Raw genomic sequence first — 17843 nt, forward strand, 5'->3', positions numbered from 1 at the left:
TGTATTTCATGAGCGCACCAAATACATTGAAATTGATTGTTATATTGTACTTCATCATGTTGATCATGGCACGATATGTTTGATTCCTATCTCCTCACACCAAACCGATATATTCACCAAAACGCATCCTCCCGCCGCCAGATCTCTTAAGCAAACTCAAGTTGGCACTGTATACCACCTTGAGTTTGAGGGGGTGTTAGCATAATTACAAAGAATCAAGATGATTATAGGAGATTTGTGTAACATAATTACAAAGAATCAGATGATTATAGGAGATTTGTGTAGTATAATTATAGCAATTATTATTCTTGTCCAAATTAGTTCATATTCTCATGTATAAATAGATGTAATATCTCTGTAAATGAGACACAGACAAATACACAATCCTTTTCTTCATTACTTGTATTCTTTCTTCTAACAATTATTTGTGTAATTATGCTAACAATTTTCAAGATTTCAAGTGAAGAAGGTTAATTTCTCAAACCAGAGGCAAAGGTTACAATAAGCTTTTGATTATAGAAAAATAAAGAGCACAAATATACATGGAATATATGTATCTAAGGACCCATCCCTAAAATGATATGCAAAATTCAGACCAAACATAAAATGAGCTTATACTAAGCAAACTCAACTTTAATTTCAGGTCGAAGGCATTGACTGGGCACAAACTCGAAGAAAATATCTCAAAATAAAATCAAAGCAAAAAAGCTACGCATGCAGTAACAGAAAATGCGCAAGAATTGCAGTCCTGATACTTGAGTACCAAAATCACTCCATTTGGCTGTAACACATCCACCAACACAGCATCCAAAGCCAAATGCAGCATTTGCTCTCACAGCACCATTCCATAGTTTGCCAGCTCATTCCCTGCCAAAAAAAAAAAATTGCATTAGAAATCACAGTCAACAATAATTTTGAAAGCCTTTAAGCGTTTGATGCAAGATATAATATGATCAAAATATGTGAATACGAAATAATACAAAGTTGAAAATGAAAACCAATTACCAAAGAGAGCGAGAATGCACAAAGCACGGTAGAAAGGTAGTTTTAGTAGAATCATCCTCCCATTCAACATCTTTCCACCATTGTTCCTCTGCTCTAATCTCAACTTTGCCTCCATTTGCGCTGCTCGAGTTTAATGGCAGCTTCTTAAGCTGTGGGCATTTATTTACTTCGATTTTTTCTAGAGAGGGAAAGGACAAGGCTTTGGGATATATGCTTTTCAGTTGTGGTAAATAATCCAAACTGAGCACTTGGAGTTTAAAAAATGGGTTAAAATTTTCATCCCCAACTTGAACATCATCTAACTTTTCAACACTTATTATCTCTTCTATATGCCCGTTCACTTGCACATTGAAACACGTCAAATTTGGAGCTAGAATAACCCATGTCAGATCCCTCAATCCGAGGTCTCGCACTAAAGTCAATGTATGAAGGCTATTAAAGTATGTCTTCCTTGAGATCATTGAGTTGCCTAGACCTCCACCTGCATCATGTGCTTCTATCTCTTCCATTACAAAATTGACTCCCAACTCTACTGAAATACTTCCATCAATTATAACCATATCTTCTAGATTCTTCATATTTGCCAACCACCAAATGTTGAGAGATTGTGGACTTCGAAACAAATTAAGAAATAGAGCTCGAGTACAGTTGAGTAATGTGTGGGCGTTGACATAACTCTGGAGACCTGAGACACTTCTTATTGTACTGCTCAATTCATTCAAGTGTTCCAAACATTGTAGCTCCTCTATTAGCATGTTCTCTTCCCACAATATATTATCTTCCAATTTTCCGACACAAATAGAACCAACGCTGTACATTTTCAAAACTTGCAATGATGATAAATTGGATATGACTCCCCTTAGAATTATATCTAGATCGATGTTATTTTCCAAGTTCAGATATTTCAGATTTACCAACATTTTCAACTCAACTGGCAATTGCTTTATCAGCGTCCTTGACAGATTAAGATATTGCAATGAGTTCAATTTTGATATTCCCATCGGCAATTCCCTTATACAATTGCCTGAGAGGTCCAGAACATTTAGTATATCCATAAATTGAAAGAAACCATCACCGATCTCCCTTAAAAGACGATTATCGTTGAGAAATAAAGTCAAGAGATCAGGACATCTAGGAACTTCATGGATTCTTTCAAAGGAGTTCGCCATCAGGGACATCCGTTTTGATCCTTCCCATGTTCCAACCTCTGATACTTGAGTTAATTGGGCACCCACTTCCACAAAAAACTTGTGCTTTTCTTTTTCATATTTACATGCTATCCACAGAGCCATGTCACGAATCACATCATGCATTTTCACATGTTCGCCTTGCTCTTCCAATAAACATGCCCCAACAAGTGAACAGATTATAGAATATGACTCATTGCGATCACCAAAATTCTCACAAATCCAATAATCTACCAATCTACCTTTGTGAATTTCAAAGTCTTCCGGAAATAAGGAACAATATAAGAAATAAGATTTAACTTTATCACTACTCAGACTATCATAACTAAATTTCAATCGTACAAATACCTCAACCTCCATATCTTGAAATACCTCATCCTCCATGCCTGGTAAGCTTGAGGCAGAACTTCTTAGTACCTTAAGAGCACGCTTCCATTCTTCCTTCGTAATTTTACTGGCCATGGCTCTACCAATGGTAATGAGTGCGATTGGCAACCCACTACACTCTTTAGCAACATCTTGAGCCAGAGGAACAATATCAAAATCAATATCCCCAACCTTCTTCTGAAACAACGCCCAAGCTTCTTCCCAAGCCAAAGGTTCTACTTTTATCATCTTTTCAGCTTCCATTAGCCCGACTACTCCGTAAGAGCGTGTTGTGAATACTATCTTGCATCTGTTTTCTCTTGCAGGCAGAGGAACCCCAATCTCTACAAGGTCAACTCGCCGCCGTATGTCATCTAACAATAATACTTTCTTTCTACTCAGTACATGAAATATGTCATCTGCTTTCTCACGGAGGCTTTTCTTTTCCCATTTCTCATCCAAAAAGCCAATTCTTTTCCAAATCTGCTCTTGAATCTTCTCAGGTTTCAAATCTTTAGAAACCACAGCCGAAATCACAACATCAAAATTATTAGATATAGTGGCAAATCTGTTGTTGATTTTAGTAAGAAGAGTAGTTTTACCGACTCCCCCCATACCGTATATGCCAACAATTCTCACCTCATCTCCCGTGATGTAGCTCCATGCCTCGTCTAAGGTAGTTTCAGTGCCCAATGTTGGATTAACATTTCCTACTACCACTGGTTCTGGAAGTGTCCTCTCAACCACTTCCTTAAAATCTCCTTCGCTCATCAAACGAACCACATGTTTGAGGCTTCTGGAAACGCTTTTCCCAAACATGTAGGTGGACTTACAGTTCTTGGAGCAACAGCCTGCGAGACACAATTTCTGTCTTTCTCGCGTAGCTCTGTTGAGGAGAGAATCAACTTCAGTAATGGTAGCGTCTACCCTTGAAAGCCATCCTCCAACTTGATCCAGCCGCCTTGTTTGTGGAGTTTCCTCACTGTTGACCCTCCGCATCACATCATTGCTCAGCTCACTTAATTTATCTCTTGCAGTCCTAAGTTCTTGAAGATTGTCTTCAAGCTGACATACATAAAGAGCTTGTCCAGCAACGCAATCCCAGCAACGACCGATCAAGGCATCACTGCATTGAATTGAAAAGACGTTACCCATAGCTTATGAAGAATTTGACACAAGTTTAAAAGAATAAACGGAAGCTAAGTTATAGAGAGAAATGCAGGGGATTGAAAATGAACTCTTTGTATGAAAAAATGATGGGAAAGAAAGTGTGAGGAGAGAAATGGAGAGCGGAGAGATGATGGAGATGAAGTTACTTTTCTCTCTTGTTGGAAAGTGAAGAGAGAATAAAAAATTGAGTTGGCAAAAAGGGAAATAAATTTTTTTTATTCATTTAATTTAATATGTTGTCTTTAATTTTTTTTATGCGAAAATTAACTATAAAAATAAAATGATATATTCACTTTAACATTTTTCCGTCTCCCACCTAACATTTTTCACTTTAAGGAAACTATTCAGGAAGAGAGATTATTTTTTTTATCAAATTTATCCAATATTTTTTAATTTTATTAATTTTAGCATAAATTATTAACCTGAGTCTAATTATAATAATCATCCAAATATTTAATTTTTTTTTTTTGCATTTTAAGAAAAAAAATTTTCTTCTTATTCTTTAAACTTTAATAAATATTGAGTGTATTAAGAGTGCTAATAATCAATTTATTTATAGTTCAGAATATGCTTGTGTTAGATTTCTAGACTTATATTTTTTATTTTTGGTTGAATTGAATGAAGTTAATTTTTTGATAAAATTAAAAAAAAAATTGTAGGAAAGAAAAGTTGCAAAACAGGGGTAATAAAATAATAATTAGTTTCATAAATTTATTTAATTTAATGCCTACCATGTAATCTACCTACATGGCACTCAAAGTTTATATAATTGAATTAAAGGTATCATTTCATTACATATGATGAATTGAAACTCATGAATATCAAATTAAAAAGTTAATTTTAAATTGATCGCATGGAGTTGATAGCTCTGTACCTCTTTGGAATACTAACAGATAAAATCGGGGTGATGATTGCTCTTCCCATTCTCATCTCGTTGAGATCGGGCGATGATTGCTCTTCCCATTCTCATCTCGTCGAGATCGGGCTTGGAATGAAAACTTTTCTGTTCAGGGAGTGAGGCCGGACAAATATTCTGTGGCAATTTTCTTTTTTTTTTTTTTTAATTTAAATTTATCATTAAAAAACAAAATTTATTTATTAAAAATTAAATTATAAGTTAGAAATACAAATCAGCAATATAATCTTAATAGTAAAATTTTAATATTTAAGTACTTGAGTATATTAAAATAAAAAAATAAATTTTTAATAAAAAATAATAATATATTATAGTAGGGGTAGGTTTCAAAGATTCGGAATAGAAAAATCTAATCTTATCGCCCCTCGCTCTGCACAATATAAAAAATAAGATGAGATTACAAAAAATTAATCGAGCTACAAAAAATTAATGGAGTGTCCAGCGAGTTGGATTCAAATCAAAAGCATCCATAGTATGTATTATCTAAAAACCAATTCACATTGATGAATTGTCTTTATTTTTCAATTTGATTTTAGATTATGTTTGATAAATTGTAATGTAATGCATTATGATTAATTATTTAATGCATTAAAAGTTGTAATGTGCAGTAAAGTAATTGTCACTATATCCCTATATTTAGTTATAAAATAAAAATATAAGCAGTGCAATATAATGATAATTTTAATTTTAATATTTAGTTTATGTATAATATTAATAATAAATGATAACGATTACAGTAATTAGTAATTAAGTGGTAGTAGCGTCTAAGTGGTTGTTGTATTGGCAACAGTGGTGGTTAGATATTGGCAGTGACAAGGTGAGGTAGTGGTAGTGGTGGTAGTGGTCAAATGGTGGTAGAGGTGGCAATAGCTAAATAGTAATAACGATAGTCAATTGCTGATAATAGTGATAACGATGATACTAACAAAATGATGGTGGTGGTGCGACAAGGTAGGGATAGTGATAGTAGCAATAGTAGTGGTAGTAATGCTGATCAAGTAATATAAGTTCATAATAAATGAAAAAAAAATAATAATTATGATTATATCTATTTTTATATGTAATGATGATTAGTTACTTTAAATATAATTGATTACATTTATATAATTGATGTTCTATTCCATAACATCAAATGTTTTCGTGTTAATAAATGTAATTAAATATATAATATAATTGTAAAATAAAGACATCTAAGAATATATATATATATATATATATATATATATATATATATATAACTTGGTTTTGGAAACAAGTTAATTTAGCTGCTTATAGTTTGATTAGGGTTGCTTTATTATATACTAGTTATAACATATGGTTTGACACTTCGAGTTCTCTATATAATACTCTAATTCTGATGTTAACACCAAATTTTTTCATCTGATATTTTAGGTCTGAGGAGTATGTTAAGGAAGTCTGTTTATTTGAGTTTAGTTTATTTGTTTTGTTAAGTTTTTTTATTATTTTAATAAATAAATAAATAATTAAAAAAATTAATTAATATATCGCATAAATTAAAAACAGCTATCTGCCACCAACTCGGGCCCAATATTACGCATCCCCCACATGGCCATCCTTTTCTAAGGGCAATCATGCATCTCTTGAATTTATGCATAATCACTTTTAATTATCACTTAATTTTTCTTTGAATAAGTAAAATTTTGAATTTATGATATGTTTTGAATAAAATTGTTATTTTATATATTAATTATAAGAGAAAAAAAATAAAATTAGTGAATTTTATTGTCCGTCTATAATTTTTTGATTTATAGAGATTGGAAAGGAAAGAGAAGAACATGAGAATGATTATAATATTTAATATTATTGTTTAGATTTTATCCTTTTTTTAATAAAATTAGGCATTTTATTAGGCTTTGCATAGGCTTAAATTTGTTATGGAATTTGGGAAATTATGCCAAGCCAAATTTTATTGTCGATCAAGATCCGGTAGCTAGTTTGAGTTGGGATATCAACAATACATTGCCAACCTAACCAAGCGTCTATGCACACTTCGTGGAGAGCATGGCTTTATTTTCCGATCACTCAGCTCATCCTCTGCCTCTGACTCACATAAAAAATTGGCACAATCATAAGAGTTCTTCAATCCAACAATGGCTTGTCGATGGAACATGTGGAGGTCGTCTTTTCAAAAGGATAACAAACTTTATCAAACCAATTAGACTACAAAGGCATGCGCATGCTCACAGAAAATGCAGAGAAGACAAGTTGCACGATAGAGAGACTGGTATTACAAAATGAATGAATGTGTAAATTATGACTTGATTTTTACTGAATTAGGTAAACTGGTTTTATATACATCAGAGTAGTTGGACGAGAAAGAAAAGAAAAACTAGTTACAATAGTCAAAGTCAACAAAAGTTTGCTAACAGAATAAATACAACTAATATCTTAATTCTCTGGTAAGACCCCCACCACCACCACCGCGCAAGCTGGAGAATGTATATCTAACATTCCCAGCTTGAGCACCAATGTTTGAAAGGGTGAGACTGCAAGAGCCTTGGTGAAGATGTCAGCCAATTGAGCAGAAGAGGCCATAAGAAGCAAGTGAATCAATCCTGAAAGAACCTTCTCTCTAACAATATGACAATCAAGTTCTATGTGTTTAGTTCTTTCATGAAAGGTGGGGTTAGCTGTAATATGAAGAGCTTATTAGTTGTCACAGTAAATGCTAGCAGGCATAGGATGAGAGACGTGAAGATCTTTCAATAAGTAAACAATCCACTGAATTTCACAAGTAGTAGCTGCAAGAGCTCTATACTCTACTTCTGAAGGTGATTTAGAGACAGTGGTTTGCTTTTTAGATTTCCAACTGATGAGAGAATTAGCAAGGTAAATACTGAATCCTGCAACAGACCTCCTCGTATCCACGCAACCTGCCCAATCTGAGTCACTAAAGGCTTTGAGATGGATAGTTGAAGCAGAAGGAAAGAACAAGCCTTTACCAGGAGAACTTTTAATGTACCTCAAGACCCTGTGTAGAGCTTGAAGGTGTATCTCAGTAGGTTTAGAAAGAAATTGACTGAGTTGCTGAATGGCAAAAGTGATATCAGGTCTGGTTGTAGTGAGATAAAGCAACTTGCCTACCAATCTCCTATAAGAGGAAGAGTCAGGTAATGGATCTCCTAAATTATTGCTAAGTTTAAGATGAGAATCCATTGGTGTTGTAGCAGGTTTGGCAGCCAAGTACCCTGTATCAGAGAGAATTTCCAATGCATATTTTCTTTGACAGATGGAAATTCCTGCTTTAGATCTTGCAATCTCTAATCCCAAGAAAAATTTTAAGTCACCTAAGTCCTTGATTTTGAAAGAATCATCAAGAAACTGCTTGATTCTATTAATTTCATCAATATCATTGCCTGCCAAGATAACATCATCAACATAAACTAAAATGGCAGTAAAAGAGCTGTCATGTTTATTAACAAAGAGAGAATAGTCTGATTTGGATTGACTATAACCACAGTTGATCAGCTTTTGAGATAACTCGGAATACCATTGTCTACTAGCCTGTTTAAGACCATATAAAGACTTTCGGAGCTTGCAGACTTGATTTGACTTTGAAGAATTGAGACCAGGAGGGACAACCATATAAACCTCCTCATCAAGCTCCCCATGTAGAAATGCATTATTGACATCTAGCTGTTGAAGATGCCAATGGTTAATAGAAGCTAAAGCAAGCAACAATCTGATAGTAGTGAGTTTAGCAACTGGGGAGAAAGTGTCAAAATAATCCAGCCCTTCTGTTTGAGTATATCCTTTAGCCACAAGTCTGGCTTTATACCTCTCAATAGAGCCATCTGACTTGTATTTTATCCTATAAACCCATTTGCATCCAATTGGATTTTTCCCAGCAGGTAGATCAACAAGAGACCATGTATTATTTTGCTCAAGAGCACCAATTTCATTAGCCATTGCCTCTCTCCAGTATTCACTCTTAACAGCTTGGTTATAGGTCTTAGGTTCAATATGAGAAGTTATATTAAGAGTAAAATGAGAATGAGAAGGAGATTGAAGGAGCGGAAGCATGTTGATTAGTTCATTGGAGCATTGAATTTCAAAAATTTTCTTCTAGGGTTACATGCTTCATGCCACATCTCTTATGTGCCTAACTAATTTTAATGCTCAATTGCATATTAAAACACTTTTAATATGTGTTAGGATCTATGTTTGCCATTCAAGATTGTGAATTAACAAATTAATTCATTTAAACCCTAGTTTAAAAGAGGAGTTTGAGCACTAACCTCTTTGATGCACTATGGATGTGATTTGCACCTTTAGGAAGCACCTAGGATCGCAAGTGTTATCCCTCTAGCTTGTCCACACCAAGATCAATAATGGGCAGCCCCAATTTGCTTCTCAATCATTTTCCATCCAATTATAATTTAGATTATTTGATTTAGAGAGGTAGTATGTATGTATAGGACACTAGAAACAATTTCTATCAATTTTAATTCAAAGGATTTTAAGCAATTCTCTTTGAATTGATAAGACAAGATGAAGAGGAGAGGGAAAGAGGTGTGCCGCCACACATAAGAGAGAAAGGAGAGGTGGCTAATTTTTTTTTTTTTCTTATAACTTCTCTTTATATAATTAAGTCAAGTAATCACTTAAACCCTATGCTACATGTCACCACCACATTGTATTTTATTTTTAATTGACTTAATTATATTAAGCCAAGTGTCAAAGCTAGACTTAATCTTAACTTTGATCAACTTGCATGATAGGAAGACAAATGGCAAACTTATATGATGCCATGTGTCACCATCTCATGGTGCCACATGTCACCATGTGAAATGACCAAATTACCCTTATGTTGTAATTTTGAGTTCTCAATCCAAAATCATTATTTCTCCTCTTCAAATCAATTTATATCAAATATAAATTAATTAATTAATCTCCATTAATTAATTTCTTACAATTAAATTCATATTTAAAAACTTTAAATATAAATTTAACTTATACTATACATCCAATAACCTAGATTTGGTTTTAAACCATGCTAGGGACTTTGCAATCTTATTACAAATCAAACCTATTTAATTAATCAATTAAACTCTTCAATTATTCAATTAAATCACATTTTACTTGGTGATTAACTTGTGTATGTGTGTGACTCACTAGGCTCATCACTAATTGGCAATGAGATATGATATTAACTCTTAATATCATCGGAACTCTTTCTTATCATAAATGATTTCTCTAAATCATCTTAGGCATCTCATAGACCATGGTTGACACCCAGCATAGAGTGCCATGGCCACCCAATCAGTAATAAGAAATACCTTAAATGAACCTTTAATCATATATTTCCAAGCACTAGAATCTCTCTGTTACAAAATCCTAATTCGAGCTGGAGTCATGGTTTATGTCAAACCCCATTTGCTATGAATATTATGTTCTCTTTTAATTTCAGTTCTTGATTAATTAGATTTTCTTATCAGAAACACTTTTCTGACTAAATCTGTCTGTCCTGGCCAGGAACTTGAAACATCAAGAACAATTAAATAAATATAGGATTTTATCCATATTTACTTAGGGTAACAGATTCCATCTTGATCAATACTTAAATCCATATATAACTAGTAGGAGCCAACACATGCCCATATACCCATACACAGTACAAGTATGAAAGTAGTATCAAACTCAAACCACCTATATACAAGACAACCGTATTGTCTCAGGTCTAAAGATTATATGCACTGATATGATATATGACAATGCATTGACAAGAGTAAACTCCATGTGCTTGTCATATGCGTCACTGGTTCAGCCTACTTATCATGTATAAGTGTCTATCATGTTTGTTATATGGCATGAGACTCACCATTTCATCTTATTTATATCTCATATAAATACCTTGGGAACAAACATGAATATAATCTTTCTGGATAAGTCATGTCATGTGTGAAGTATCCTCGATTGTGAACCAATTTATGATACTTTGTGTTAGAAATACTGTCACTCATGTTCTTAACAACTTAAAAATAGAATTTCTAATAAAATATCAATGGACCTTTTCTATTACACATAAATACATTATGTAAACGGAAAAGTAAAATTGCCTTTTATTAATAAAATATGTACAAGATATATACTAAATGATATGCTCTAGAGCATAATACTAACAGAAAACTGTTCATATGAAAGAACAGATGAAAAAGGATACTTGATACCTGTAGATGAATGAGTTGATGTAGTTGATTGGGAAAGATTGTAATGGTAATCTTGAAGATAAATAGGTTGTCTTCTCTATCTAGTGGATTGTCCAGTGGAAATAGGAATTGAAGAGGATGAAGAGGAAAAAGTATTTTCATGAAAAGAAGGACAAGAAGGAAAGGAATAATCTGTAAATGATGTATCATTGACCTGAGAAAATGGTTGAACAGACTGAGTTTGAGAAAATGGAAAAACATATTCATGAAATTGAACATGTCTAGATATAAAAATTTCCCTAGAATTAATATCCATCAAAACATAGCCTTTAGTACCAAATTTGTAGCTCAAAAACACAGACTTTCGAGCCCTTAGATCCAATTTGGATCTGTGAGCAGAGATAGTAGAAGCAAAGCAAAGAGAGCCAAAAACTTTAAAATTGGTATAATCAAGGATTTCGTTATAAAGAATTTGAAAGGGGGATTTTTCTTAAAGAAGTGGAGTGGGAAGTCTATTTATCAAGAATACTGAATGAAGAATAGCATAATTCCAAAAAGTTTTAGGCAACTTGGATTGAAAAATTAAAGCTCTAGCTATGTTAAGGATATGTTGATGTTTTTTTTCAACAATTCCATTCTGTTGGGGTGTTTCTACACAGCTAGTTTGATGAAGAATACCTTTGGATGCATAAAAATCATTCATAAGAAATTCAGGACCATTATCACTTCTTATGGTATTGACTTTAACATTGAATTGTGTTTCAATCATTTGAACAAAGGATTGTAAAAGAGACCTAACTTCAGATTTGGCTTTCATCAAGAAAATCCATGTATGTCGTGAAAAGTCATCAACAACAGTTAGAAAGAATCTGTGTCCATTTATTGAAGATATGGAGCAAGGACCCCAAGTTATCATTATTATTAACGTACTCATGGAATGAAAATTACCTGTTCAGAAAATCATAATGAAGTTATCAACCCACTCTCAAGTAAGTTATGTATATTAATTTTTGTGAATTTTTAAAATTGATCGGCATAATTTTAGATTTTTAGTTTTATTTAAAATTGTATTAAAGTTTAATGAATTTTAAAATATAATATTATATTAGGCGTTTGATGCGGAGAAATATAGAAATAGGAATTTCTTTTTAATTGGTGAATTTTTATGGATTTTTTTTTATTTGTGAAGAACTAGTTTATATTAAAAATGTATTTTTAGAGGAAATTAGTTTATTTTGAGTTAATAATTTTTTATTTATATATTATAATTGAACTATTATTGATTGAAATAGAAAGATGGAATTGAAATGATTCCATACTAAATTATTATTATTATTATTATTCAAGATATTAAAAATAAATGCTAGCTTGATCAATAGTAAGCAGTAATGTTAGTGGTTGTATGATTATATAAAATAAATTATTGATAAATTTATTATTAGATATATAAAATTCATATTTACATATTAATTACAAATGAAAATTCTTTCATATATGAAGTGATACAGACACAAAATGCTTGCAAACAATTAAATTCAGAAACTCATAGTTTTAAAATATAAATATGAGATCCAATCTTATATTTAAATAAAAGCTAGACTTATCAGATTAGTGATTATTAATTTTAGAGTTTTAGATTGAGCTAAGGCTATCCCAAGTTTAAACAGTACATCTAAAAAATATAATATAATATAATATAATCATGTGGATTTGTATGTAAATTTTCAAGATTTCAAGTGAAGAAGGTTAATTTCTCAAACCAGAGGCAAAGGTTATAATATGCTTTTGATTATAGAAAAATAAAGAGCACAAATATACATGGAATATATGTATCTAAGGACCCATCCCTAAAATGATATGCAAAATTCAGACCAAACATAAAATGAGCTTATACTAAGCAAACTCAACTTTAATTTTAGGTAGAAGGCATTGACTGGGCACAAACTCGAAGAAAACATCTCAAAATAAAATCAAAGCAAAAAAGCTACGCATGCAGTAACAGAAAATGCGCAAGAATTGCAGTCCTGATACTTGAGTACCAAAATCACTCCATTTGGCTGTAACACATCCACCAACACAGCATCCAAAGCCAAATGCAGCATTTGCTCTCACAGCACCATTCCATAGTTTGCCAGCTCATCCCCTGCCAAAAAAAAAAAATTGCATTAGAAATCACATTCAACAATAATTTTGAAAGCCTTTAAGCGTTTGATGCAAGATATAATATGATCAAAATATGTCAATACGAAATAATACAAAGTTGAAAATGAAAACCAATTACCAATGGTAGCGAGCATGCACAAAGCACGGTAGAAAGGTTGTTTTAGTAGAATCATCCTCCCATTCAACATCTTTCCACCATTGTTCCTCTGCTTTAATCTCAACTTTGCCTCCATTTGCGCTGCTCGAGTTTAATGGCAGCTTCTTAAGCTGTGGGCATTCATTTACTTCGATTTTTTCTAGAGAGGGAAAGGACAAGGCATTGGGATATATGCTTTTCAGTTGTGGTAAAAAAAGCAACCTGAGCACTTGGAGTTTAAAAAATGGGTTAAAATTTTCATCCCCAACTTGAACATCATCTAACTTTTTAACACTTATTATCTCTTCTATATGCTCGTTCACTTGCACATTCAAACACGTCAAATTTGGAGCTAGAATAACCCATGTCAGATCCCTCAATCTGAGGCTTCCCCCTAAAGTCAATGTATGAAGGCTATTAAAGTATGTCTTCCTTGAGATCATTGAGTTGCCTAGACCTCCACCTGCATCATGTGCTTCTATCTCTTCCATTACAACATTGACTCCCAACTCTTCTGAATTACTTCCACCAATTATAACCATCTCTTCTAGATTCTTCATATTTGCCAACCACCAATGTTGAGAGATTGTGGACTTGGAAACAAATTAAGCCATAGAGCTCGAGTACAGTTGAGTAATGTGTGGGCGTTGACATAACTCTGGAGATCTGAGACACTTCTTATTGTACTGCTCAATTCATTCAAGTGTTCCAAACATTGTAGCTCCTCTATTAGCATGTTCTCTTCCCTCAATATATTATCTTCCAATTTTTCGACCCAAATAAAACCAACGTTGTACATTTTCAAAACTTGCAATGATGATAAACTGGATATGACTCCCCTTGGAATCATATTTAGCTCGAAATTACCCACCAAGTTCAGATATTTCAGATTTACCAACATTTTCAACTCAATTGGCAATTGACTTATCAACGTCCATGACAGATTAAGATATTGCAATGAGTTCAATTTTGACATTCCTACCGGCAATTTTTTGATATTAGTACTTGATAGGTCTAAAACGGTTAGTGTACCCATAAACTGAAAGAAACCATCACTGATCTCACTCAAATTACGATTATTGCTGAGAAATAAAGTCAAAAGATTAGGACATCTAGGAACTTCACGGATTCTCTCGAAGGAGTTTGCCATCAAGGACATCCGCTTTGATACTTCCCATTTTCCAACCTCTGGTACTCGAGTTAATTGGGCACCCGCTTCCACAAAAAACTTATGTTTTTCTTTTTCATATTTACATGCTATCAACAAAGCCATATCACGAATCACATCATGCATTTTCACATGTCGGCCTTTCTCTTCCAATAAACATGCCCCAATGAGAGTGCCAATTATAGAATATGCCTCATTGCGAGCACAAAAATTCTCATAAATCCAATAATGTACCAAGTCATCTTTCTCAATTTCAAAGTCTTCCGGAAATAAGGAACAATATAAGAAACAAAATTTAACTTTATCACTAAGCAAACCGTCATAACTAAACTTCAATCTTACAAATACCTCAACCTCCATGTCTTGAATTACCTCATCCTCCATGCCTGGTAAGCTTGAGGCAGGGCTTCTAAGTACCTCAAGAGCATGCTCCCATTCTTCCTTTGTAATTTTACTGGCCATTGCTCTGCCAATGGTAATGAGTGCGATTGGCAACCCACTACACTCTTTAGCAACATCTTGAGCCAGAGGAACAATATCAAAATCAATATCCCCAACCTTCTTCTGAAACAACGCCCAAGCTTCTTTCCAAGCCAAAGGTTCTACTTTTATCATCTTTTCAGCTTCCATTTGCCCGCCTACTCTGCAAGAGCGTGTTGTGAATACTATCTTGCATCTGTTTTGTCTAGTAGGTAGAGGAACCACAATCTCTTCAAGGTCAACTCGCAGCCATATGTCATCTAATAATAATACAAATTTCTTTCTACTCAGTACATGAAATATGTCTTCCGCTTTCTCACGGAGGCTTTTCTTTTTCCATTTCTTATCCAAAAAGCCAATTCTTTTCCAAATCTGCCCTTGAATCTTCTCAGGTTTCAAATCTTTAGAAACCACAGCCGAAATCACAACATCAAAATTTGTTAGAAATGATTAATTGCAGAAGTCATTTTTATTGAACTTCAAAATGCTGAATATATAGAGTTACAGCAAAGCTAAAAATAGCATAGCTAAAAAATAGTGACCACAACTACTGCCACTAACAACTTCAATAAAATATAAACTAACTAGCTAAAAATCAGCTAAAGACCAGGACATACAAAAGACCAAAGACCAGAACCAACACACAAATAACAAACAGATCCTTGATTCAATTAACAACATTCTCCTCCTGAATCAGGAACTGCATATTCCTAATTTTTCCCTGAGAAGCTCAAATCTGCTAACATGAAGTGACTTTGTAAATATATCTGCAATCTGATTTTCTGTTTTGCGACACTAACACCACATCACCGCTTTTTCGGACTTCCTCAAGTAATAAAACTTGATATTAAAATGCTTAGTCCTGCCATGAAATAATCGGATTTTGAGATATGGCTATGGCAGACTTGATTATCCACAAATATCACGGTGCTTTCATCTTGCTTTAGTTGCAAATCAACCATAATTTTCCTTAGCCATAAAGCTTGATTAGCAAAGTATTCTGTCGCTACAAATTCCGCTCCGCCGATCGAGCCACCATTTCTTGTTTCTTTGAGCACCATGAAAAACACTCGACCCAAAAGTGAAACAAAACCAGAGGTGCTTTTCATATCGCCAATGGACCTGCCCAATCACCGCCGAATACCCATGGAGTTTGAAATTCTGACTTTTGCTGAACTTGATACCAAAGGTTTGAGTCCCTTTGAGATACCTAATCACACGTTTGGCTGCCATCATGTGCAATTTACTAGCACAATTTAGAAACCTGGACAAAACACTTACAGCATACAAGATGTCAGGTCTTGTTGCTGTAAGATACATTAAGCATCCAATTAGGCTTCTAAATACTCCTTCATCAACTCTTTCAGCTCCATCTTCTTTCTGTAACTTCTCCTTTTGATTCATTGGAGTGTTTACACTCTTGCACTCATCCATTCTGAACCTTTTCAGAATTTCCTTCAAATACTTCTTCTGACATATAAAAACTTCATTCTGACCTTGCTTGATCTCCAATCCAAGAAAGTAATTCATCTCACCAAGGTCTGTCATGTCAAAGACCTTCATCACCTCCTTCTTGAATACTTCAATCTGTACAACATTATTTCCTGTGACAAGCAAATCATCTACATAGAGAGAGATGATTATAATGTCAGAATCTGTTTTCTTAACATACAGATTTGATTCACTTAGGCTTTTTTCAAAGCCTAGTTTCAGCAAATGATCATCTATTCTGCTGTACCAAGCTCTTGGGGCTTGTTTTAGCCCATAAAGAGCTTTCTTTAAAAGGCAGACCTTCTCTTCATGTCCTGGCACACTGAAACCTTCTGGCTGCTCAACATAAATTTTTTCCTGCAATGAGCCATTTAAAAAAGCCGATTTCACATCTAGTTGAAAAATCTTCCAACCTTGTTGTGCTGCCAATGCTAATAGCATTCGGATGGTGTCCAACCGTGCCACCGGAGCAAATGTTTCAGAGAAGTCTACTCCCCAAACTTGTGCGTAGCCTTTCACTACTAATCTCGCTTTGTATTTATTCACAGAGCCGTTCGGATTGAGCTTTGTTCTGAAAACCCATTTCACCCCAATTACTTTCCTGTCAAGCGGCCTTTCTACTAGCTCCCAGGTCTGGTTTTTTTCAATCATGGCCAGCTCCTCCTTCATCGCTTCTATCCACTTTTGATCAGATTTTGCTTCTTCATAACCTGCTGGTTCCAACACCGCAACATTACACCTTTGATAAACATCTGAAAGTGTTCTCGTTCCCCTTACAGGTTCATCATCAATTAATTCATCAGGAACAAGAGGTGTAATTTGCTCTCCAGTTTGAGACTCCTCATTACAGTCCCACTGTTCGTGTTCAAGAAATTGAACATCTCTACTAGTTATAACCTTCCCTGTGTGAGGGTGGAAAATTCTGTAGGCTTTAGAAACTGAACTATAGCCAACAAAAATTCCTTGTTCAGCTTTCTCATCAAGTTTGTCTCTCTTGACCTGTGGAACATGTGAAAAACACAAACAACCAAAAATTTTAAGGTTGTTTAATTGAGGTTTAACGCCATACCAAGCCTCAAATGGAGTCTTCTTTCCCACTGCTCTTGTAGGCAGCCTGTTCAGCAAAAAAACAGCAGTATTTGCTGCTTCTGCCCAAAACCTTTTTTGAAGATTCTTCTCATGTAACAGACACCGAGCCATCTCCATAATAGTTCTGTTCTTCCTTTCGCTGACTCCATTTTGTTGTGGAGAATAAGGAACCGTAAGCTGGTGCTCAATTCCAGCTTTTTCGCAAAATAAATTGAATTTCTCTGAAGTGTATTCAGTGCCATTATCTGATCTAATGACCTGAATCCTGCAACTGCTTTGATTTTCAATCCGGTTTTAAACTTCATAAAAATTCCAGAACCTCCGATTTAAACTTCATAAAGTATATCCAGACATCCTTGTGAAATCATCAATAAAACTATGTAATACTGCTGCCATTCAGTGAAGGAGTTGATTGGGGGCCACATAAATCAGTATGAATTAGCTGTAGCCTCTTGGTAGCTCTCCATGTGGATGTTCTGAATGGAAATCGAATTTGCTTTCC

The 17843-nt window shown here is 34.1% G+C and overlaps 2 protein-coding genes across 2 annotated transcripts; both read right to left on the reverse strand.

Annotated features, from left to right (window-relative positions):
• Nucleotides 1–860: 860 nt before the first annotated feature.
• On the reverse strand, nucleotides 861–3713 carry LOC131169426 (probable disease resistance protein At5g63020). The gene is made up of 2 exons (XM_058128653.1): nucleotides 1006–3713; nucleotides 861–867 (listed from the first exon to the last, which is right to left on the reverse strand). The coding sequence occupies exons 1-2, from the start codon at nucleotides 3711–3713 to the stop codon at nucleotides 861–863; spliced, it is 2715 nt and encodes a 904-aa protein (XP_057984636.1).
• A 9956-nt stretch (nucleotides 3714–13669) lies between these two features.
• Nucleotides 13670–17599, reverse strand: LOC131169432 (uncharacterized). The gene is made up of 2 exons (XM_058128662.1): nucleotides 15772–17599; nucleotides 13670–15162 (listed from the first exon to the last, which is right to left on the reverse strand). Exons 1-2 carry the CDS (start codon nucleotides 17456–17458, stop codon nucleotides 13670–13672), a joined length of 3180 nt encoding a protein of 1059 aa, XP_057984645.1. The 5' UTR covers nucleotides 17459–17599.
• Between the last annotated feature and the right edge of the window lie 244 nt (nucleotides 17600–17843).

This window comes from Hevea brasiliensis, chromosome 1 (assembly GCF_030052815.1).
Source record: "Hevea brasiliensis isolate MT/VB/25A 57/8 chromosome 1, ASM3005281v1, whole genome shotgun sequence".
In the NCBI taxonomy this organism is placed as follows: domain Eukaryota; kingdom Viridiplantae; phylum Streptophyta; class Magnoliopsida; order Malpighiales; family Euphorbiaceae; genus Hevea; species Hevea brasiliensis.